The sequence below is a fragment of the Salmo trutta genome, chromosome 30 (genome assembly GCF_901001165.1).
Source record: "Salmo trutta chromosome 30, fSalTru1.1, whole genome shotgun sequence".
NCBI lineage: Eukaryota > Metazoa > Chordata > Actinopteri > Salmoniformes > Salmonidae > Salmo > Salmo trutta.
Window position 1 is genome coordinate 10,534,227 of NC_042986.1, and position 23,601 is coordinate 10,557,827.

At 40.7% G+C, this 23,601-nt stretch overlaps 3 protein-coding genes across 6 annotated transcripts; all 3 read right to left on the reverse strand.

The window, feature by feature from the left end:
- Positions 1-353: 353 nt before the first annotated feature.
- LOC115167929 (transcription initiation factor TFIID subunit 8) lies at positions 354-5,548 on the reverse strand. 2 transcript variants are annotated; one of them, XM_029722675.1, is made up of 8 exons: positions 5,384-5,548; positions 4,695-4,854; positions 4,411-4,509; positions 2,445-2,507; positions 1,832-1,956; positions 1,538-1,685; positions 1,186-1,328; positions 354-935 (listed from the first exon to the last, which is right to left on the reverse strand). In XM_029722675.1, the coding sequence occupies exons 1-8, from the start codon at positions 5,429-5,431 to the stop codon at positions 795-797; spliced, it is 927 nt and encodes a 308-aa protein (XP_029578535.1). In that variant the 5' UTR covers positions 5,432-5,548; the 3' UTR covers positions 354-794. The 2 variants fall into 2 exon arrangements, with proteins under 2 accessions (XP_029578535.1, XP_029578536.1); XM_029722676.1 differs by lacking the exon at positions 2,445-2,507.
- Positions 5,549-5,857: 309 nt separating this feature from the next.
- Positions 5,858-6,894, reverse strand: LOC115167931 (G0/G1 switch protein 2). The gene is made up of 2 exons (XM_029722677.1): positions 6,785-6,894; positions 5,858-6,529 (listed from the first exon to the last, which is right to left on the reverse strand). Exon 2 carries the CDS (start codon positions 6,512-6,514, stop codon positions 6,176-6,178), a length of 339 nt encoding a protein of 112 aa, XP_029578537.1. The 5' UTR covers positions 6,515-6,529; positions 6,785-6,894; the 3' UTR covers positions 5,858-6,175.
- Positions 6,895-11,675: 4,781 nt separating this feature from the next.
- On the reverse strand, positions 11,676-21,913 carry camk1gb (calcium/calmodulin-dependent protein kinase IGb). 3 transcript variants are annotated; one of them, XM_029722680.1, is made up of 11 exons: positions 21,781-21,913; positions 19,428-19,536; positions 15,819-15,944; positions 15,613-15,687; positions 14,972-15,234; positions 14,709-14,784; positions 13,928-14,119; positions 13,577-13,664; positions 12,959-13,275; positions 12,696-12,799; positions 11,676-12,550 (listed from the first exon to the last, which is right to left on the reverse strand). In XM_029722680.1, the coding sequence occupies exons 2-10, from the start codon at positions 19,511-19,513 to the stop codon at positions 12,736-12,738; spliced, it is 1,287 nt and encodes a 428-aa protein (XP_029578540.1). In that variant the 5' UTR covers positions 19,514-19,536; positions 21,781-21,913; the 3' UTR covers positions 11,676-12,550; positions 12,696-12,735. The 3 variants fall into 3 exon arrangements, with proteins under 3 accessions (XP_029578540.1, XP_029578538.1, XP_029578539.1); XM_029722678.1 differs by lacking the exon at positions 21,781-21,913 and adding an exon at positions 21,201-21,714; XM_029722679.1 differs by lacking the exon at positions 21,781-21,913 and adding an exon at positions 20,433-20,759.
- Positions 21,914-23,601: the final 1,688 nt, after the last annotated feature.

Genomic DNA, 23,601 nt, shown 5'->3' on the forward strand with positions numbered 1-23,601 from the left:
TATTGATTTCACGACTGGGAATACAGATATGCATCTGTTCAGATACCTTAAAGGTAGGGGCATGGATCAGAAAACCTGTCAGTATCTGGTGTGACTATCATTTGTCTCATGCAGCGCAGAGTTGATCAGGCTGTTGATTATGGCCTGTGGAATGTTGCCCCACTCTTCTTCAATGGCAGTATCACACCAGATACTGAAGTTGCTGGATATTGGTGGGAACTGGAACACGATGTCATACACGTCGATCCAGAGCATCCCAAACATGCTCAATGGGTGACATGTCTGGTGAGTATGCAGGCCATGGAAGAACTGGGACATGTTTTATTTCAGATCATGAAACATGGGACCAACACTTTACATGTTGCGTTTATTTTTTTGTTCAGTGTATATTTGGCGATAGGCTAAAATGTGTCATTTGGGTAAATTAATGTTAAAATTACAAATCAAAACATTTATTTCCTGTTCAATATTCACACATGACTGAAATCATAATTTGAAAATGGGTAAAAATAAATAACATTTTAGCAAATGTTACATTTTCTTTCACGACAGAACCATTCCACAAATTTGAAAAATATTAAATTGCAAAATGTATTTTCTCATGAATGTAACTGGTGAAGGGTGTCATAATGAGCAGTATTTGCCATGTAGAAAGTTGAGAGGTTGGAGTCCCTGACCCCTGATGTCCACGTGGGTCCACTTCTTAGAGGCACAGAGATGTTGACTCTTTCTTACAATTCACTCTTCGTTGTGGCTGACAGAAGTCCAAATTAGTAGCTAAGTGTAGTAAACTCTCACTTCTTCCTCCTCACTTTGGGTTTCTTGACTGGCCTCAAGTATGGGTTATCAATCATGTTTTCTTCACTGACCTTCACCAACGGAACCACGCCCCCAGCAGGAAACACAGAATTCTCCTTATCAGCTCCAGGATCATCCTACATTTTATTAAAGGCATAGATGAGGAAAACAAACTTCCTTTCATAAATGTTTTTTTGTAGCAATCAACAAACCAGGTACATTTTAATATAGATTTGATCTTAACAATGAATGGCTTTGTAAACACCCTCTTTAGGAGGACCTTGATTATTCTATTGAAGTTCATTCTGTATAGGCCAAACCACATTGCACTGCAAATCATAAAGACTCAAGGTTAAATATTTCCATTGGCCCATGTCCCTGACTCACATTGAGGTTGTTGACTGGCGTGTTCTCGCTGTCGGTCTGGTCGTCCTGTTCAGAGGAGTCTGTCTCCTCCAGAGTCTGCAGCTCCAGTTCTGAGGGCAGCAGGGCACTGAGGTAAGGGATGGAGCTGGGCCGCTCTGCGATCACTAGCAATCACAAAGGCATCAGTATTATTACCCATGTAAACACAGGTACCCAACACTCTCTCTAGTAGGCAATAAGATCAACGGGAACAGTAAATTCCTGTTCCCAATTAGAAGCATTTTTATGCAGATTATGCAAAACTGAAGGGACAGCATTTCAATTCAACAGCATGAATGAAAATCATGCTTGACAACAACGAGCTCTCGCTCACATGGGAAGGCAGTGACATCATCCTTGAAGAGGCTCTGTGTTTCTCCAGTCTTGGCCATGAAGCGTGTGAGTGCTCGCTCTACATCCCTTCTCTGAGAAGCTGCCTTCTCTCGCACCACCTGGTAATCTGACACAGGCTCCCGAAACGTCTGATAGAAAGACAAATCGAGGAAACTCACTAATTTGTTCATCTTAAAAATCTTTTCACTAGACTACTCAAAAAAGTGTCAGTATGTATATACTAAGTCAAGTATGTTTCTGGCTGGGAAAACTGTAAGAAGTGTGGATGACTCACTGGAGTTTTGATGTAAGTGTGAGGATCGGGGAACTCAGGGAAGTGGCTGGGGATGTGGGAGGGATGAGAGCGTTTCTGTCCAGCAATCAAGGCCTTTGGGATCACAGGAGCATTCGTCACTGGAGCTGAAAAATACACACAGATTGCCAGTTAAGCGTCTTTCTACTTTCATTCTAAGACCAGTTACTAGCTTGCTCTATAGTGTTCTTGTGTTTTGTCCTCAGTTGTCTAAATTAAATCAAATTGTATTGGTCACATACACATATTTAGCAGATGTTATTGCGGGTGTAGCGAAATTCTGGTGTTTCTGGCTCCAATAGTGCAGTAATATCTAACAACACACAACAATACACACAAATCTAAAAGTAAAAGAATGGAATTAAGAAATATAAATATTAGGACAAGCAATGTCAGGAGTGGCATTGACTAAAATACAGTAGAATACAGTATATACATATGAGATGAGTAAAGCAGTATGTAAACATTATTACAGTGACTAGTGTTCCATTATTAAAGTGGTCAGTGATTCCATGTCTATGTATATAGGGCAGCAGCCTCTAAGGTGCAGGGTAAATACCAGCCTCCTGAGGGTCTACTAACAGTAAAGACTCACGAGCAGTTATAACCATCCTCTGTGATCTCTTGGCATACCCTGGCAGAGTGTCCACATTGAAACCTGTGGTGGTACGTGAAACAAATAAGTTAATGAAGACAAATTAAATAGAGATTTCATATTCAAGCTAGGGCTGGGCGATATGGCCAAAATATATCATGGTATTTAAAACACTTTTTTTTTTACGGTATGACGGTATTTTTAGTTTTTGAATAAAAAAAAGTTCTACATTTGCTTTATGAGTAGTGATCCTAGGGTGGCAACGCATACATTAAGTGATTTCAATGAGTCTTTCTCCATTGATTGTTTTATACTGTTCAATTCAACCAAAACTAATTTCAGCACTTTTATCATTTCTGCATTTCCTGCACTCAATTGCAGTGGTGGAAAAAGTACCCTATACTTGAGTAAAAGTAAAGATAAGTTAATAGAAAATGACTCAAGTAAAAGTGAAAGTCACTCAGTAAAATACTACTTGAGTAAAAGTCTAAAAGTATTTGGTTTTAAATATACTTAAGTATCAAAAGTAAATGTAATTAATCAAACGTACTTAAGTATCAAAAGTAAATGTATAAATAATTTCAAATTCCTTATATTAAGCAAACCAGATGGCACCATTTTCTTGTTTTTTATTTATTTACGGATAGTCAGGGGCATACTCCAACACTCAGACATAATTTACAAACAAAGCATGTGTGTTTAATGAGTCCCCCAGATCAGAGCCAGTAGATGACCAGGGATGTTCTCTTGACAAGTGTGTGAATTGGACCATTTTCCTGTCCTGCTAAGCATTTAAAATGTAATGAGTACTTTTAGGTGTCAGGGAAAATGCATGTAGTAAAAAGTACAGTATTTTCTTTAGGAATGTAGTGAAGTAAATGTTAAAAAATAAAAAATTAAGCAAAGTACAGATACCCCCCCAAAAAAACTTAAGTAGTACTTGAAAGTATTTTTACTTAAGTAGTACTTAACTATTTTTACTTAAGTACTTTACACCACTGCTCAATTGAGATAATGTCCACACTGCCACATATAGGGCTGCACGATATTGGCAAATAATCTAGGACTTATTTTTAACCAAATGTTGCAATTGGAATTTGACTGGCCAATTAGAGCAAAACTGTTGGAATCATGGAAATAGAATGACTATTCTAATTCTATAGTTAGAATATAATAGTGGGCACTTTGAATATAGTGTTGTTTGAGATGACAATAAATTAAAATGCCAGGGAGGAGTTATTGTGAGAGGGTAGGAACTATCAGTGTTGATAAGTGTTTCCTAGTGGACCCTAAAAGCTTTGGTTACATTGCATGTTTTCTCTTAGCTACTTCATGTAGCTAACATATTCTTGCTTTGTATATTCCTCTTTGATTTAGAAGATACTGTTTCACAAACATGCTGATTTAGGTCTACACCATCACTGGTATTCTCAAGCTCTATTAGCTAGCTACGTTTGCTCTTACTCAGTACATTTATTAGCGGCTAACAATTAGCGTCTCACAAGATTTAGAGCAACTTGCTAAGAAAAGACCAACTAGCTGTTTGCTGATGTAAGAAACACAAACTAATAGTGTCATTATAGAACGCTTGTGGATTTATATTAAGAAGCAAATTGAAAACAGCATTGTTGTCATCAACATTGTTGTATGTGCTGCATTGACCATGCAGACTGAACACAAGTGTCTCATGGTTGAGGAACATCAAATGTGCTCCTTGAGTGACAGGGGCGTGGCTAGGTCTGTGTGGAAAGTGGCACGGAGAGAAATGACTCAAGTAGCGAAGTAAACTATAAAAATTACATTACACATGGCGTATCACATTTAACAAACCAAACATTCAAATACCGGTAAAGTAAAAACCCAAACTGGTCCCTGCATCAATACCGGTATATCATAAAATACAGTATACTGCCCAATCCTAATTCAAGCTGTAATTACTTTGCATCTTTCCTGAGGTTAAACTAACCCATTTCATTGAGTGTGACCACAGCGTCAGAGAGGGTGGGCGTGATTCGAGCTGTGTGTTCACAGTATGCCTTGGCACAACGACCGACTTCAGATATGTCTGAAAAGTACAGGGAATAGACACAGATGAGAGATCAGTAATACAGACAATTGTGGTGATTGCATGAAGGCCTAGTCACTTGACATGGCTTGTTGTTTAATTCAAGCCAGCAAAGTGTTATTATTTTAATCCAAAACATGTATGAATTACATTTTCAAAAACATCCAAACACAATGGTTACATACAGCTCTGGATCATCTCAGTTAGTGATTCCACGGTGGCCTTCTCTGCGCTCTCGAACCCACACTCTGTCAGCAGAGAGCTCACCACCACTTGGAGGGTGCGACGCCGGGCAAGCTGGTAATTCTCTGCCGGGCTGGACGTCGCCTTACCACACCCTGAACGCTGTAAAACATACAGATGTCAGTGTGAAAACACTTTCTCTCATGGTTAGCCAACTAGCTACCAACATCGCTGATACAGGATTAATGACACCAGTTTGCAAATGGCATGACATGATTGTGAACAGCAAGTCAACAACGGAGGCGGGAAGTAGCCTAGTGGTTAGAGCGTTGGGCCAGTAACCGAAAGATCGAATCCCCGATCTGACAAGGTAAAAATCGGTTGTTCCATCCCTGAACAAGGCAGTTAACCCACTGTTCCTAGGCCGCCATTGTAAATGCAGATTTGTTCTTAAGTAACTTGCCTAGTTAAATAAACGACAACATTTGTTTAAACTTAGCTAGCCTCCTCAATTGAGGCAAAATTCTGGAAAAATGAGTTGTGTATTTTAATGTGCTAGTTTAATTTGGACTGAGACAGGCGATTTACAACCATTGTAGTTCGTTAACCTAACGTTATGTTGACAAGCTAGCCTGATGATAGCTAATATTGTAGCCAAGTTAGCTTACATATGACAAACAATCGTATTTACCCCTACTATTGCACTGAATCCACCTGCCATCACCGCAGGGTCCGCCATCTGCACGGAAGGTTGTTTATTTGCTCACAAATAGTTATTTCACAAAGTTACACCTTTCTGACTAAAAAAAAAGTGTTCGCCTAGCTAGCTAGGCACACCACAGACAGAAAAACAAAAGACTGGCATCATTTCCGGTAGAAAAAAACTCCTTTAAGATTTTGTTTTTATTAATGTCTTTATTTTTTGTTTTTATGTTCAGTTCACGTAATACAATTGAAATGTATGCATCAATGTGTATGTACTAGAATATACTGAGATAAAACGAATGTACACATTTATAAATGCATTTCTATAGCTTCCAAAATATTTTTACAATGGAGTACAAAAATAGCTGTGCAGTGGCTTTAAAACAGTCATCTAGGGTTTATATACATAATTAGACTACTCACAGCACTGTTTGACATTAACCAGTTCATGACCCAGTGGTAACCTAAAATAGGTTTATTAGGAAGCCAAAAGAAAATACAAATTCTCAATCAGTCACAGAGCTTCTGCTGCCCAGCAGCCAGTCATCACTGTAGCTTGTTGTTGCATCCATCCGTCCATCCATCCATTCATTCAGTCTCTTCTCTTCTCATTGCTAATAAGTCAAGGGGTCCCTAAACATGGCCAAATTATCATGATAAAAATCACCAAGTGCAATCTCTTTTGATTGCCTGGTTGACAGCTTATTTCACCACATTTTGTGTTCTGAGTGTTGGTTTCATTAGTGTGTGTAACATGAGAGGGTGTTGCAGTGCATCTTCAACAGGCATGTGATCTGATAGACGCCCTCCTCTGACGACCTTCCAGTGGCTTCTTAGCATCAATCTCCGTTTGCAACTCATCCACAACATCAGGCTCGATGGTGGTTATCTCTGGCTCCAGCATTTGCCTCTTCTTCTCCTCTGCGATCAGCTTGATCATTTCCTCGTCTAATGGCTCCTGTTCACAAAATGGCATGCAGACCGTTTCCACCAGCCCACCGACCACTCCAAACAACGCCAGGGTAGAACCCAGCAGGTACACCTTCATCATGCCTCGACTGGGCCTCTGGCTCAGCATCTCCTTAGCGAATGGAATGATCTCGTTTATGGTCTCCATTGTCTTAAGTTCAGTCTATTGAGGGAAAAGGAAATGCCATAATTAATTGGCTATTTAATGGCTCTGCAAATGTGGTAATTAAACTAAAACGAATTAGCGTAATTATTAGTACTGACCGCTGTACATTTGAATGACAATCATAATGCATTAAATAATATATCACTGATAATATCTAAAATATTCAGACAATGTAGATTACACTGTTCAATTCTGAATAAGATTGAATGAAGACTGCACAGAACAGAGCTGAAAATATTTAAATGTACTTACGTGTATAGGGACCTGTTAAATGCTTTTCTTAGATTTCGTCTTAGTCAAGCATCCCCAAGTAAAGATGCAATGAGAGGTGCTGGGTTTTATACACAATGAGATCCACATCAACTCCCACAAAGTGTCAAATGATGAATATTCATGATGATGGGTGTTGAGGAAGTGCAGTGGTGGAGTTAACTGCTTTGAGGCAATGTCTTCAATATCTGATGCACTCTATAATGGCATTTGTCCAGGGCTGTTTTGGAAACAGCCAAGAGTCGGTACAAAGGCAAGGTCACTGAAAAACCCCATCTTGCCAAAATTGTGCAAGTAATATCACGTGAGTCACATGTGTTTTAGTCATGAAACAGAGGTACAATTGTGTGGTTTTGTCGAGGTTTTGTATAATTTCAGCCAGTTGTTTTGAAAGTAGTCATCATCTATTTCGTAGGATATGCTACGTCCTGACATTTTTAGTTGTTATGCAATTCGTTCAATATGTTCCAAATTGCAATTCGTACAATATGTTACAAATGTATAAGTGCTTAGGATACAATTCGTATGATATGTTACAAATTACAATTCGTACAATATGTAACAAATTTGTAAGTGCTTAGGATACAATTCGTAAAATATGTTACAATTTGTAAGTGCTTAGGATCCCGGAATGCATCTATAATAAGTGTAGTAATGCTGTATAGGCTACTGTATTACTGCAGTCTTATAACGTGAAAAGCATTCATCACTCATCAGCCACTATCTAGTCAGCGTGATAGTCTATGATGCTACCTAATACAACTACAGAAACCCATCAATCTTGCTGCTTCTAAACAGTGCAATGAGTGTTAGTTCGACAATGCAGTCCAATGTTTGCTGATGTGTCATCAAATAAAGAAAGTCAAATTATGTCAAAGGTGAAAATCTGACCCATTTTGTGGGTCTCATCTACCTGCAAAACTTTGAAGTTGAACTAGGCAGATAGTTAATCCTAAGAGTGAAACGTGTATTTTGTGAAACAGTAAGACAAACACCAGCAGTAGCTATGCTTGACCTGAACCCACTTCCAATACTCTATCTCCTGAGTCTTTGCAACGTGTCTATTATTATTTTATATTAGGGAATTGACAACTCCACAATGAAGAATAAAGAGAGCTAAGACTAACACTACACATGTTGCTGAACATTGACCGTCATGTGTGGTTGGTTGGTTTATGTCCAGTGTCGTGTACATTAAACACCATCAGGAGAGGTTGACCTGTATCCAATGAGAATTATTGAATGTTAGAGTACTACCCCCTCAATCAATTTATCTTGGTACCACCCCTTTATTGGTTGGAATGCCCCAGCTGCAGTGTTAGGTTAATTCCTAATCAAACAAAGTAGTACAGAGAGCTTTACGGAAGTCCCAATGCCTCTTAGACTTCCATTGCTTTAGCCTATGGGTGTCCACAACGAATGGATTTACAGTATATATTGACATTGTTGATACATTGATGAAGTTAAATTGGACGTGGGGTGACAGGTAGCCTAGCGGTTAAGAGCGTTTGGCCAGTAACCGAAAGGTCGTTGGTTTGAATCCCTGAGCCGACTAGGTGAAAAATCTGTCGATGTGCCCTTGAGCAAGGCACTTAACTCTAATTACCCCTGTAAGTTGCTCTAGATAAGCGTGTGTGTGTGTGTGTGTGTGTGTGTGTGTGTGTGTGTGTGTGTGTGTGTGTGTGTGTGTGTGTGTGTGTGTGTGTGTGTGTGTGTGTGTGTGTGTGTCACCATGCCCTTTGACATGATTTCCCAAAGCAGGACAAGAGGAGGAAGGCAGTCGTCTGGTTCTGTTGTGAAATAATCTGGTCACTAGTCACAGAGTGCCATGTGTTGTCATTTCGGCAATACTGAAATGGCAATAATAAACTACGTGTCACATTTTCAGACCTTGGTGACTGTTAAACAGGCTACTTTTCACACTCCAGTCTCACTCACATTCTTCAAAATGTGACTGCCAGTCAGACCAAGGTTGTAAAGTCCACTATAAAATTCCATTGTCACATATCACTATCTGGAACCCTGGGATTCCCACTCATGTTCTGTATTCTCATGCCATTTGCAAAGTAGACTCAACCTTTCCCCTCTTTCTGGTTCTTGGCCATGGCAAACTTCCTTGAAGTGATGGTGCGTAATTTGGCTGCAATTACGCTTTCAGGAAGATCATTACGTGTGAGGTGAGAACCACACGGACTACACAGACTCCCTGTTTCAGTAAGCTGTAGCTTTGGACTGGCATGTTTGCTACAGTGAGGGAAAAAAGTATTTGATCCCCTGCTGATTTTGTACGTTTGCCCACTGACAAAGAAATGATCAGTCTATAATTTTAATGGTAGCTTTATTTGAACAGTGAGAGACAGAATAACAACTAAAAAATCAAGAAAAACGCTTGTCAAAAATGTTATAAAATGATTTGCATTTTAATGAGGGAAAAAAGTATTTGACCCCCTCTCAATCAGAAAGATTTCTGGCTCTCAGGTGTCTTTTATACAGGTAACGAGCTGAGATTAGGAGCACACTCTTAAAGGGAGTGCTCCTAATCTCAGTTTGTTGCCTGTATAAAAGACACCTGTCCACAGAAGCAATCAATCAATCAGATTCCAAACTCTCCACCATGGCCAAGACCAAAGAGCTCTCCAAGGATGTCAGGGACAAGATTGTAGACCCTCGCAAGGCTGGAATGGGCTACAAGACCATCGCCAAGCAGCTTGGTGAGAAGGTGACAACAGTTGGTGCGATTATATGCAAATGGTAGAAACACAAAAGAACTGTCAATCTCCCTCGGCCTGGGGCTCCATGCAAGATCTCACCCCGTGGAGTTGCAATGATTATGAGAACGGTGAGGAATCAGCCCAGAACTACATGGGAGGATCTTGTCAATGATCTCAAGGCAGCTGGGACCATAATCACCAAGAAAACAATTGGTAACACACTACGCCGTGAAGGACTGAAATCCTGCAGCGCCCGCAAGGTCCCCCTGCTCAAGAAAGCACATATACATGCCCGTCTGAAGTTTGCCAATGGACATCTGAATGATTCAGAGGACAACTGGGTGAAAGTGTTGTGGTCAGGTGAGACCAAATGGAGGTCTTTGGCATCAACTCAACTCACCGTGTTTGGAGGAGGAGGAATGCTGCCTATGACCCCAAGAACATCATCCCCACTGTCAAACATGGAGGTGGAAACATTATGCTTTGGGGGTGTTTTTCTGCTAAGGTGACAGGACAACTTCACCGCATCAAAGGGACGATGGACGGGGCCATGTACCGTCAAATCTTGGGTGAGAACCTCCTTCCCTCAGCCAGGGCATTGAAAATGGGTCGTGGATGGGTATTCCAGCATGACAATGACCCAAAACACACGGCCAAGGCAACAAAGGAGTGGATCAAGAAGAAGCACATTAAGGTCCTGGAGTGGCCTAGCCAGTCTCCAGACCTTAATCCCATAGAAAATCTGTGGAGGGAGCTGAAGGTTCGAGTTGCCAAACGTCAGCCTCGAAACCTTAATGACTTGGAGAAGATCTGCAAAGAGGAGTGGAACAAAATCCCTCCTGAGGTGTGTGCAAACCTGGTGGCCAACTACAAGAAATGTCTGACCTCTGTGATTGCCAACAAGGGTTTTGCCACCAAGTACTAAGTCATGTTTTACAGAGGGGTCAAATACTTATTTCCCTCATTAAAATGCTAATCAATTTCTAACATTTTTGACGTGCGTTTTTCTGGATTTGAACAGTCTCTCACTGTTCAAGTAAAGCTACCATTAAAATTATAGACTGATCATTTCTTTGTCAGTGGGCAAACATACAAAATCAGCATGGGATCAAATACTTTTTTCCCTCACTGTACTTTAGGAAAACTGCTAGACTGTTTGGGGACCTTTGCCCCATATTTCTGGGTTCTGTGCCACGCTCTTTTGCCTGAATAGGCAATCTGTCTCGGCTATCTGTGGTCCAAGTCAACTATCTTGTGGTTGGTGGGGTGGAAGGGTGGGTAAGAAAGCTAACACGCTGCATGTAGCACTCATGTGAGGACCTTCTCATCTGTACCACATGAGTGGAGAGGCAAAAAGTACTTTCACATTGCATTAGCTAGCTGCTTTAAAGGAGCATTTTCAAAAAGGGGGATTTGGTGGACAGTGTAATAGGGACAAATAACATCTTTCATATGTGTTTTCTGATAATAAAAGTGTCCTGTATTGCTGCTATACCACTTTCTCCTTCACTTGTAGCCCCTGTGAAATGATTTACTAATTATAATCTGGGTGGTTCGAGCCCTGAATGCTGATTGGCTGAAAGCCGTGTAATATCAGACCGTATACCACTGGTATAACAAAAAACAAACTTATTGTTCTAATTACATTGGTAACCAGTTTATAATAGCAATAAGGCACCTTGGGGGTTTGTGGTATATGGCCAATATACCACGGCTAAGGGCTGTCTCCAGGCACTCCGCGTTGCTCATAAAAACAGCCCTTAGCCATGGTATATTGGCCATCTACCCCCCCCCCCCCCCCGGGCCTTATTGCTCTATTATAGTTTAGCCAAGTGAGTGGGTTTAGCTAATTTGACAATAAGAATGTGTACACTTCTTTATAGACTTGTTTCATAATATGAAGTTATCTGGCTAAGCCATTGATCCCGTCTCATCTAATAGTCCCTGACGTTATCCCCTGCAGTTTAGCCGACCATACTGTATGATCTATTCTGAGACTTCAGATTAAACTAAATCAAGCTGGTGGTCTATTTAATATAGGCTATCTCAATAACACATTTATAAAGGGTGCTGGGTAAAAAAAGTTAGGAAGCCCTGATCTAGGTCACTGAATTGCGTCACATGACCGAGCGTAGAGAGGGAAAAAAAGCAAAGACATAGGATTGTTTGTGTACATATTTTATTTATTTACAATGAAGCTACAGAGAAAAAACCCAATCTAGAATATTTAGAAAACACCAACAGCAAGCTCCGCTGAGCTTGGGACAGAAGCAACTCACCTCCTTGTATTAAAAGGAGACATAATATTATCAATACAGTAATAAAATTATCCAAATCTCTTCAGCACAAGGATAAATTAGATTTATAATCTCAACTTTCATTAATATGAGTGCTGGTGAGTTGGCAAGTCATTAATAAGAGTGGTATTTACACTGGTAATGAGTTGACAGTGAGCACACTATTGTTTAGTTACTCAATGTTCCCCATCAACTTGGTCATATATTCCACATCAAAACCTGCCTTCTGTTTCGAACATCTCTCCACACCATGGAATGGCACAACCACTTAAGTCAGTCTTATAGTCATGTACACAATAGTCCTATTTCTTCTTTAGCTGTCTTTCAACTTTCAACTTTGCTCCATATCGCATCACCACATCGCATCATGACGCAAAAAAAACTTTCCCTGACGTCAACTCCTTCTTCAAGGGTTATAACACAAATTCTTATGTGAATAATTGTTTCTCCATGGTATAATACATACATCACCCAGTCCCTAGTGAGCATAGTGCCCCTCCTCCCTGGGATTCTGGACATCATGGAATACCCTGTTATATACATGTATGTGTGTGAACATCTGCCGGTGTACAGTATGTCCAGAATATGTTCAAGGAGGTTTCTAGGCACTGTTCAGAATTAGTTTCTGAAACCCGGCGGATTCTGGATCTCACTGGCCATCCTGAGAATCCACTTGTCAGTATCAGTGCCTGGGCTGGCCCACAGGAAGGAAGATGACATGACCAAGTCAGCTGACTGACCTTGAGAGGAGGGACACACACTTAGTCAAACACAATCCCACCTTCAGATGATCTATATCAATTACTAATATGAAAAACTACCATGACGCAACCTTGTTACAGCAAGCACTAAATAAAGAGTAATGTGTAATAGTTCAATATTTACCTAGTAAAAAAATTCCATGCAAAGTCCATCCAACGATCCTTCACATGACAGAGCACACTCCAGTCCGGAGAACTTGGCCATTGCGGTTGGCCGTTGCCCTGTACCTAAAACAAGGGGATGCAAAGAGATCCATCAGATAGTTACAGGGGATGGCGCAACGGCTAAATCAGGGAAATTCCCCACTGTTTAATGGTCATTCAGGCACAGTGAATGGAGGCTAGTTGTCTTTTTAGGAAAATATGGGAGTTCGGGTTAGTCCTTACGTATTAAGGTTCGCAGGCTCAGAGTGGTAGGCGTATTTGCCCGTCTCTGCGAGGGTATGGGCGTGTGCCGGCTCGCTTTGGCTGATCTTTAAGGGCTGGTGGCTCTTCGTGTCTCTGGAGCTGATTGGTAGGGTAATTTGGTTAACTTTGGGTTCCAGCCTATCGGGATCCAGGGGGTTGTGGGAATTGGCGGGGGAGGAGACGTCGATAACCTGAATGGTGGGCATGTTGAGGGTCTGCGCCTTGACCACCAGCTCAGAGTGGGCCAGCTGCAGCTTCTTCATGTGATTGATGACCACGGTGGCGTTAAAGGCTTGCTGTAACGACACACCGACAACAGTCGCTGAGAAACATGCTAAGAGAAAAAGTACTGTATGCGCTCCCATGGTGATAGCCATCATCATGAGTTAGGCGATTAGATTTTATAGTGGTCTTGATATTGACTTGATTATGAGTAATCAGAGATGTTGAATAACACCTAGATGTTTACGGTATTTCATGGCCCTTAATCAGGAAAGAGATCAGATGTGTCGTAAACACAAACAACACACTGGGATTATGTCTAAAATGGGGGAGAGAGCCAGAACCCTTACTGAGCAGTATGGGAGGAAGGCTCACCTTCCACTTGGTCTTGGCAAAGTTCTTCTGGATCTGGACACTGACAGATTGGTAGATATCCTGGCTCCGTGCTGTATTTCCAATGATCCTGAAAGAGAGACAACCAAAAAGAACATTGTAATCTCCTGACGGGTTTTAGCCTGAATCTAGCCTCGTAATCTAGACTAAATCCTGCTATATTTCACCTTTGTTTCAGCTCACTAATTCAGTCTGGCATTCCTGTCATTGAAACTGAAACTGTTTCCAGGCTAGCCTGAATACACCTCACACTGGACACCACAGAGAATATGTTGTTGTAAATGTTACAGACAAAATAGATGAAGCAATAATGTTGTTGATCATGACACTCACCAGGGATGCCGGAGAGCCTGCTCTGTAGTGAAGCGCATCTTCGGGTTCTTCTGCATCATGTTGCGGATAAAATCTTTGGCTGATTCGGAGATGTCATCCCAGAAGGGAGAGTCAAACTCGTACTGTGCCTTCATGATCTTAGAGAACAGTCGCGTCTCAGTGTCCTCATAGAAAGGGGGATATCCACAGAGACTAGAGAAACAAAATATTAATGCTGTGTAAGTTTGTGTCTTTAAGAAATGATGGGTCCCGTGTGGCTCAGTTGGTAGAGCATGGTGTTTGCAACGCCAGGGTTGTGGGTTCAATTCCCATGGGGGACCAGTACGGAGAAAAAATGTATGAAATGTATGCATTCACTACTGTAAGTCGCTCTGGATAAGAGCGTCTGCTAAATGACGTAAATATATTGTGTGTGTTTGTCTCTGTGTTAAATGTCCACAAGGTGGAGCTCTAACTCCACCATTGTAACAGTATATGTTGAGGGAACGGCCCAGTGCCAATAATGAATTAGCATGACTATGCCTTCATCATGCTAAAGATAACCCTTGATTAGACTAACAAGCTTGAAAACCAAAAATGCACTCTTGGCTGCAAAGACCTGGTCAGATACATAGTTTTTACATGCAATCAACTATACCTTACAGTAGACTATACATTTTTTAAAATGTTTATTTGACCTTTATTTATACAGGTTTTTTTCATTGAGATAACATCTCTTTTCCAAGAGAGACCTGGTCCAATATTGACATATCCGGAGGTCATCAATGAGAGCAATACTCACAGGATATAGGTGATGACTCCAATAGACCAGCAGTCCACTGCCTTGCTGTAGGGTTTCTGGGCCAAGACTTCAGGGGCTGGAGGAACAATTCTCCAAGTTCAGTTCATTTACCTCAACTAGTGTTGTATGGTATTTGACAGGTTATTAGGTTTCGTAATATCTGTGTTGTCTCCCTTATGTGTTTGAGTGTGGTTCTTCTGACCCAGTGTATCACCCATACACACAGTTAATTATCCGTAAAGGCCAAACGTCTCCTTCCTTACCCACATATCCTGGAGTGCCGCAGGCTGTGGACATGACACCGTTGTCCTCCATCTTGGACAGGCCAAAGTCACTGATCATGATCTTGGAGCTCTCATCCTGGCTGTAATACAGCAAGTTCTCCGGCTTGAGGTCACGGTGTACGATGCCATTCTGATGGAGGTATTGTACAGCCTGGAGCACCTGTTGGATGACCCTGCTGGCATCCTTCTCTGAGTACATCCCCCGGTCCAGGATACGGTCAAACAGCTCACCCCCAGCAACGCTACCGGGAGAACAACAACAGCCATTAACCTTGAGCACTTAAAGCAGACTCAACCTAACCTTAACCATGAACTGATTGTCGGAAACATTGCTCAGCCTAACATTTGTGGATGACATATGCTCTTCAATCCATGAGCTTCTGCTCATGTTCAGGCTCAGCATTGGGAACATTCAGCATTATGCTTCTGCGTGTGACTTGAGTGCTAAGTTGCTGTCTGATCCCAAACTCAGACAGGCATAACATTGTGGCTGTCATTAAATCAATGGGCAATAACTATTATTTGTGGAGTTTGTGTGCACACAAGGGTTTTATAGGAAATAACTATCATAATATTTTCTACATTCTACTGTAATAGAAGGTTAAACATGTTGAACTTACAGTTGCATGACAAGGTAGTAATGAGAGCGACTTTCATAGAAATCCTCCAACCCAACAACGTTATCGTGTTTGATCCTGGGAGTGAGAACATATAGGTCATGTTTAGAATGTGAGATGAAAACACAATGAAACATACAGTAGCTGTATGAAAGAGTCCTCCAGTTTGAAATGGGACTGAATGACAATTGAACGTTTTGAACTCTTACTTTCTCAACACGGCAATCTCATTCTCCAGATTCTGAATACTTTTCTGCTTCTTCTTCACACACTTCATGGCAAACAGCTTGCCTGTCTTCCTCTCCTTCACCATGAACACCTCGGAGAACGCCCCCCTGGATGAACACACAAACACATAGGCAAAGGGTTGGTTCCATTATTATAATAGTGTATTTACTACATAGGATCTGAGAAATCAGCTTATTATCCTATTAGGAAGACTGACATTTTCCATAAGAAAATATGAAGGGCACTGTTAGTCAGGCCCACATGGGCGTGATGTTATAAAACTGAGGTGATATTGTATGTGAAATGAGATACTGAGATGCATTTTCTGACATTAATCTTCTCTTTTCCTGTAATTTCATCAGAATTGCTCCATTTTGCTGTGATGTAGGCTACAGTTATTATGGACCTGCAGTAGGTTATAAATGTTTGCAATACACCGTTGATGGTTTCTATTGTTCTTCGGGTATCAGGTGGCCTACATGCACCCTTTGATTTTAGAGCAGAGCGAGGTGCAGGATATCGAAACAGAATACTGTGGAAAAAGGTCCTATTTAAGGTCTAAGACGGGATTGAGTGGCTTAAGGGCTCACTCAATTTAGTGTTCTGTACAGTTTCCGAGCTATCTTCAGCATTGTCTGGGATTAGCCTGATAATCCCTTACGCAACAGAAAGTGTGGCAGTCAGGCTTGAGGTGTGGACAAACGGAGCATATGCAGCCATCACAAATAGACCTCTACCCCAAGCAGCGACCAGATCATATATTGGATCATACACAACCTGGAGAGAGAGGCTGACAGAAGACACTGTACCGCAAAAGTGCTGCCCCCTTTCTGTTGGGTTACGCCACTGAAGAAGGTCTAAGGAACACATATGCAAGATGAGAGCACTGCAAGGTTAAAGGATTGAACTAACTTAATTCTAAAGATAATTAGCAGAGATTGCTTCAACTGCAGCAGACAGTCCCAAGACACCTGTGACTCACACTATCTCACATTGTCTCATTAAATTCAAATGGAGCACAGAGGTAGGCCCCAGGACGTAAGTCAGACATGCTGACGTCTTTATGTTCTCCCAAACTACACAGCGTCTTCTCCCAGAGAACCCCATGATTCTCCTTATGACCCACAAGGGATATTATCAATCAAACAGCATCTGTGGAAATTAATTGGGATGCAAGACAGCTATTAGTAAGCTTGTTGTCAGCTTGTTGTCTCCTCATGTACAGTTTGAAAACACAAAAGACAGACAGAATACACCATTAACTGCTGAAATAAACCACGATAAAGGGACAGATTAGGATAGGGATGATATCTACATGAGACGGGTGTGCAAGCCTCTGTACTGTACTGTATGTCAGATTGCCAGGAAACTAGATTGTGTTTATGTTGTGTTCTGTGGGTTTTATCTTTATAAAGCCTCATCCTAGCCTCCCTAATTCCCTGAGATAGATCCTTGTGATGGAACATAGGAAGGAAATACAGTAGGGACTGCTCTGCGCTAATTTGTTATGGTGATATGTTGATCGTCAAACACCGTAGTCTAGAAACCACTCTGTGTGCATGCTAATTAAATAAATTAGGCCTATAGAGAGGAAACAAGACATAACACGGGGCCTTGGTTTACATACAGGGGTTTCACTGTACAGTAATCGGATCTATAGAGCACCTGTCCAAGCTTTCTCCATCCGTTTACCTGTTCTTTCTGCTCATTGATCCTTATTCCAATCTGAGAGAAAGATTATCAGTGTCAGTCTGCCCTTCACCTGATCTCCCTTAGCCTGACACCTGCAAAACAAAGCTGACCCCTCCTGACTAGGCAAAGCTATCACCCTGCCCTAAGAGATGAGAATTGTATAATTCTGAGAATATAATGCTACTTTTATACTTGTATTATGCTTTCACTATACTTTCACTATATTTTGCTTATTTTATACATTTCTGTTTTGTGATATTTTCCCCAGATGTGATCTGTCACTTTTTGAAGTAGGTCTCTGCTGAGAACAAGTTACACCTACGTCACTTATCATGCAACAATAAGTCAAATTGCCTTCATTCTGCCATACATTTTTGCCTTTAACATCAAGATTCCATTCAGAACAATTCCAAAAGAACATCCCTTCTTAGTTAAGAGGCGATGTTCTCCAAAAACATACCTGTATGTTCACACAAATCATTTTTGTCTACATGGCTTCCTCTCTTATCTGCATATCCAATCCTCGGTCCAGCCAAGTCTGTGTTCCCACAGTACAGTGACGTCAGACCTCTAGGCCGCAGTAGCCTTCACACCTTTATTTACCTCTGGCCCAGCCCCAAATTCATCATCCACCACCACCGCTTCCTAAGCCTCTCAACATGACAGTTTCAGTAAGACAGGACAGCTCAGTCAAGAACATTTGATTGACCCCATGGATTAAGTCATGGTGGTTGACACACTAAAATGAGGCTATTTTGACTGGTGCAAAATCAATGCACATATAAAATATTTATCCAACACAAACTATCTAAATCGTTTGAAACTGTTAGTTACATTTACTCAAATTACTTAGTTACAGTCGGTGGTGGGAAAAGTACCCAACTGTCATACTTGAGTAAAAATAAAGATAACTTAATAGAAAACTACAAGTAAAAGTCATCCAGGAAAATACTACTTGAGTAAAAGTCTAAAAGTATTTGCTTTTAAATATAATTAAGTATCAAAAGTAAATGTAATTGCTAAAATATACTTACTGTAAGTATCAAAAGTAAAAGTATAAAATAATTTCACATTCCTTGTATTAAGCAAACCAGACGGCACGATTTTTTTGTTTTTTAAATTTGCGAATAGCCAGGGCACACTCCAACACTCAGACATAATTCAGAATCAAAACATTTGTGTTTAGTGAGTCTGCCAGATCAGAGGCAGTAGGGATAATCAGGGATGTTCTCTTGATAAGTTTGTGAATTGTACCATCTTCCTGTCCTGCTAAGCATTCGAAATGTAACAAGTACTTTTGGGTGTCAGGGAAAATGTATGGAGTAAAATTATTTTTGAAGTAAAAGTAAAAATGGTCAAAAATATAAATAGTAAAGTACAGATACCCAAAAAAACTACTTAAGTAGTACTTTAAAGTATTTTTACGTAAAGTACTTTACACAACTGGTTACAATAACTCACATTTTCTACAAGGCCATCAAAAACGTCTGGGAAAAAATCTTTGAAGAGTTCTTGTGGAATTTTGTCAAGATTGTACCAAAGACAATCAAAATCCAGTTTCGAATTTGAAACTGAATGAATATCAAGCAAAAGATGGCTCCATAGACGACTTCTATTGGCCATTTTGTGAATGATCTGATAAGCCATCTGATGTACCAGATGTCATCAGAAGGTCTAGGACTGATACCCTCAGCGTTGCCACAGTGACTTGTCTATAAGACATCTACCTGTAAAGTAGGTCTCATGGTAATCCAATCAAACCTACTGCATGATATGCACCTCAGCCAGTGGATAGTCATGAGGGTCGCTCTCTCTTTCCTCAATTAGGTCACATGCATGTTCTAATGAGGTAGGGAAAATGGTCCTTTGGTAGGTAGGTGGGTGTGGGCTGTACTTACGATCCAAGAACCTCCATGAAGTCAAACACCTCCTGAATGTTGTCAGTGGTCTTCTTCCAGTCAAATTCGTCTTCTTTACGACCCATGTCTGCTTCTTTAAAAGGGATTTCTGTAACAATGGGAAAAAAACAGAGGAATGTCATTAAACACCAGTTTTCAGAATCCAGTATAATAATGTTGCCTAGATTCCTACTCACATATGATCTGCAGTGCTATTGCGAAACCCCAAAATAATAATTTCTGTATCCACACCCATACACTCTCACAATGTCCTGTTGGATTATGACATTTCCCAGAGTCATGAGAAATCAACCCATTGTCTGCAGCCACACAGGTTAAACAGATCTGTATTCCATTGGCCCGTGTAGAGCACACCATAATGCCAGACAGTCTGACACCGCTGCCTGTCTAACAAGGCTGCTAAATCATTAGTTATCTGATTGAGAGATGATTGACATAGACAGACAATGGTAAAATCATTGAGCATCCATTATTCTCTATTACTCTGCGATGAACTCAGAGTGAACATCCAAACCAGCCGTAGATGCAATATCTACAGCGGTTTGCTGACGTATTTATTTTTTTGCTGTTCTGAATTAGGTAACTTGGCTGATCAACCCAAACTGTTTGGGAAAGATTACTGCTATGGTAGGCCTAGTTTATGCAGCCAAGTTACCCTGTAGCTTTGCCTCATTTCCGTTATATAAGAGATTACAAACTTCTGATCTGTAGGCCCTGACCTTGCCAGGAATAGTCACAGTGGAAGAGGCCAACCAAGCCAAGGACAGGATTCAATCATTTATGGAACAAGTCCAGAGCTCTTGACAGAATTAACAATCAATTTCTACATGTAAAACAACACTTGGGAAATAAAGTGTAGCTGTTAGACCAAAGAAAAACAACATCCAGAACATGGTAACAAACAACCAAGATGGTTTTCCTATGTGAAACTAGACAAACAAAGGGAACAATCTTGAAAGTATGAAGCAAATTTGACATCCATACCTCTCACATTTCCTTCCCAACTATCTTCACTGGAAGTCCGTTCCATTGATATCCAATTAGACAAAACCATGATAGACAAATGAAAACTGCTCTGAACCTGACAAATTATCTGTCAAATCTGTCACTCAAGTCAGGTAATACAGTAGCCACATGACAAGCATAAGATATTTTTTTTTTTTTTTAAGTATATGCTAAAGCCAAAATGTTGAATAACTATTCCACTCCTCTCATGTCTATAATTCTGGCTACTACCAACTATGATGAAATATTAAGCTCTGTCCCTGTCTGGTCCCTCTCCCACAAGCCACCTGTCATGCTTTTATTCATTTGTCTCCCTGATATCACACTGTAAAGTCCTCTGTCTACCCACATCAATGTGTTGTCATTATGTGGGCATTATACAGCACAAGCAGCAACATCCGTACTTCCAGATCAGTGCAGGTTCAGTACATCCATGGAACAGTACAGTGTTCAGTGTAAACATAGAACTACACCATGTCATAAGATAGATATGCAGCTGTTATGGTACACACAACATCTGTTATGGTACACACAATTCCAGAATACAATATAATGACTACTTTCCCCCGAAATTAAATAAATACAGAGTATAAAATCCTTAGTATCAATCCTTGCTATCAGACAAAAAAAATCTCTAAACAATGTTGTAAATCTATTGATCATCACTTTAGGCTAGTTTAAAATATTGGTAAGTTTAAACTTTAAAGACAGTTCTCAGATGGTGTTTTTAAAGCTGGACTGCCTTACCTGAAAGTTTATAACAACTCAAGCCACAGGTAGTTTTGCCTTTAGGGATGCAGGCAGTCCGGTCAATGCAAGGACAACACTGGTAGAAAACGCCGTGGGAAAATGCGAGAGGACGGAGTGTTCTTTTGTATTTAGAGACCGACATTCGCTGGGACTTCGTACATCCAGTGTGTTTTTTTCTGTGCACTCAAAGCCGCTCGATGGACCAAGTTGGCTGCAGCATCACCTGCGCAATCACTCGAATTAGCCTGTTAAAAACATCTTATTTGACACTTTTCTGATTGTAATACAATCTCAAAAATGTTTTTACAGATACATTATTTAACTTGAGTTGTAGGTCTATGGACCTTTTTTATATGAATGTCATCCACGCGCAGAATAGCCTATCATTAGGCTAAAAAAGTATTATGTTGAAACTACCTTTTTAATATGAAAACCCACCAGCTGTATTCTAGGACGTGGCGGCAATTCTTCAATTCAGACCGAGAAGCAACTAATGGACCGACTTCCATGAATGAGACAGACCTACCCTGGAGGCAGTTTAGTCTACCCTGGCGGAGCGGATTTCTCTTTGACTTACCAGTGAGATACTGTAGGTTCTGAAGGTAGCTCTTCTCTGACTCTCCTGCCAAAACCTCGTTGAGGACTGGACAGATTACCGTGTCGGCAGCCACGGAAATAACTAGTTTTTTCAGGTCAGAGATTAGGTCGCTTAGTTACATCCGCGTTAACGGCTCGGGGAGGGAGGGGCCCGGTGCCGAGATTAACAGGGGTTCATTTATTGAGCAGTGCAGTGATAGTCATCACTATATGTCCTTTCGCTCTAACGTCATGTTGTTGTTTAAAGATTTGAAAATAAATACTGGGACCATTTTTTGTCAAATTGGTTATTTTTCCATCCATCAGTCACAACGTGGCAGGGTCAGGCTGTTAAATGTACATATTGTATCTTTAGATCTTTACATTTATATTTTCACACATACATGTGCAGTAGCCTATTCATTGCAATAGGATAGTGTTATGATTTACTGTATCACTTTTCATCAAGGTGACATAATGCACATGTTGACCAAGTATTTTGCTATTGATGCATGCATCTATAATTTACAAAAATATAAATGCAACATGTAAAGTGTTGGTCTCATGTTTTATGAGCTGAAATACAATATCACAGAAATGTTCCATACCCACAACTGCTTATTTCTCTTTTGATATTTCAAATTTTGTGCACAAATTACATCCCTGTCAGTGTCCATTTCTCATTTGCTAAGATATTCCATCCACCTGACAAGTGTGGCATATCAAGATGATTAAACAGAATGATCATTACACAGGTGCACCTTGTGCTGGGATTAATAAAAGGCCACTCTAAAATGTGCTAATTTGTCACACAACGCCACAGATGTTTCAAGTTTTGAGGGAGCGTGCAATTGGCATGCTCCACTAGAGCTTTTGCCATTTCTCTACCATAAGCCACTTCTAACGTTGCTTTAAAGAATTGAGAACGGCCACCCGGACAGCTGATGAAACTGTGGGTTTGCACAACCGAAGGATTTCTGCACAAACTATCAGAAACTGTCTCAGGGAATCTCACCTGCATGCTCGTCGTCCTCACCAGGGTCTTGACCGGACTGAAGTTTGCAGTCGTAACCTACTTCAGTGGGCAAATACTCACCTTCGATGGCCACTGGCATGCTGGAGAAGTGTGTTCTTCATGAATGAATCCCAGTATCAACTGTACTGGGCATATGGCAGACAGTGTGTATGGCATCTTGTGGGTGAGTGGTTTGCTGATTACATTTTTTACATTTCAGGTTTGATGTCAACGTTGTGAACAGATGTTTATTTTTGTTCAGTGTACATATTTTTATACACTTGCAAAATACGGAGATAGCACTGCTATTGCCTAATTGCAATACGTTTATACATGCTCTCAATTTATGTTTATTTATTTGGCAAACAATAACATTTCAGACATTAAATATCAGTAATTATGTTATAAATCTGAAAAAATGTATCAAGCTTTATACCTTTTTTAAGTGTTTTGTATTAAGCTATCATGTGTCAACATGCATAATGCAAGCACAGCACTCCCTCAAGGAACAGGATGCCAGCAAGTTGTTGATGACCTTAGTGTGCCTTCCCTGTAGCTCAGTTGGTAGAGCATGGTGTTTGCAACGCAGGGTGTTTGCAATGCCAGGGTTGTGGGTTCGATTCCCACGGGGAGCCATGTATGAAATGTATGCATTCACTACTGTAAGTCGCTCTGGATAAGAGCGTCTGCTAAATGACCTAAATGTAAATGTAAATGTATCTAAATGACAATGTCAGAGAAGCCGGTGTTAGGAGGATATATTGGCGCTTTCCCCCAAACACCAGCTTCGAGGGCATTATCACTTTT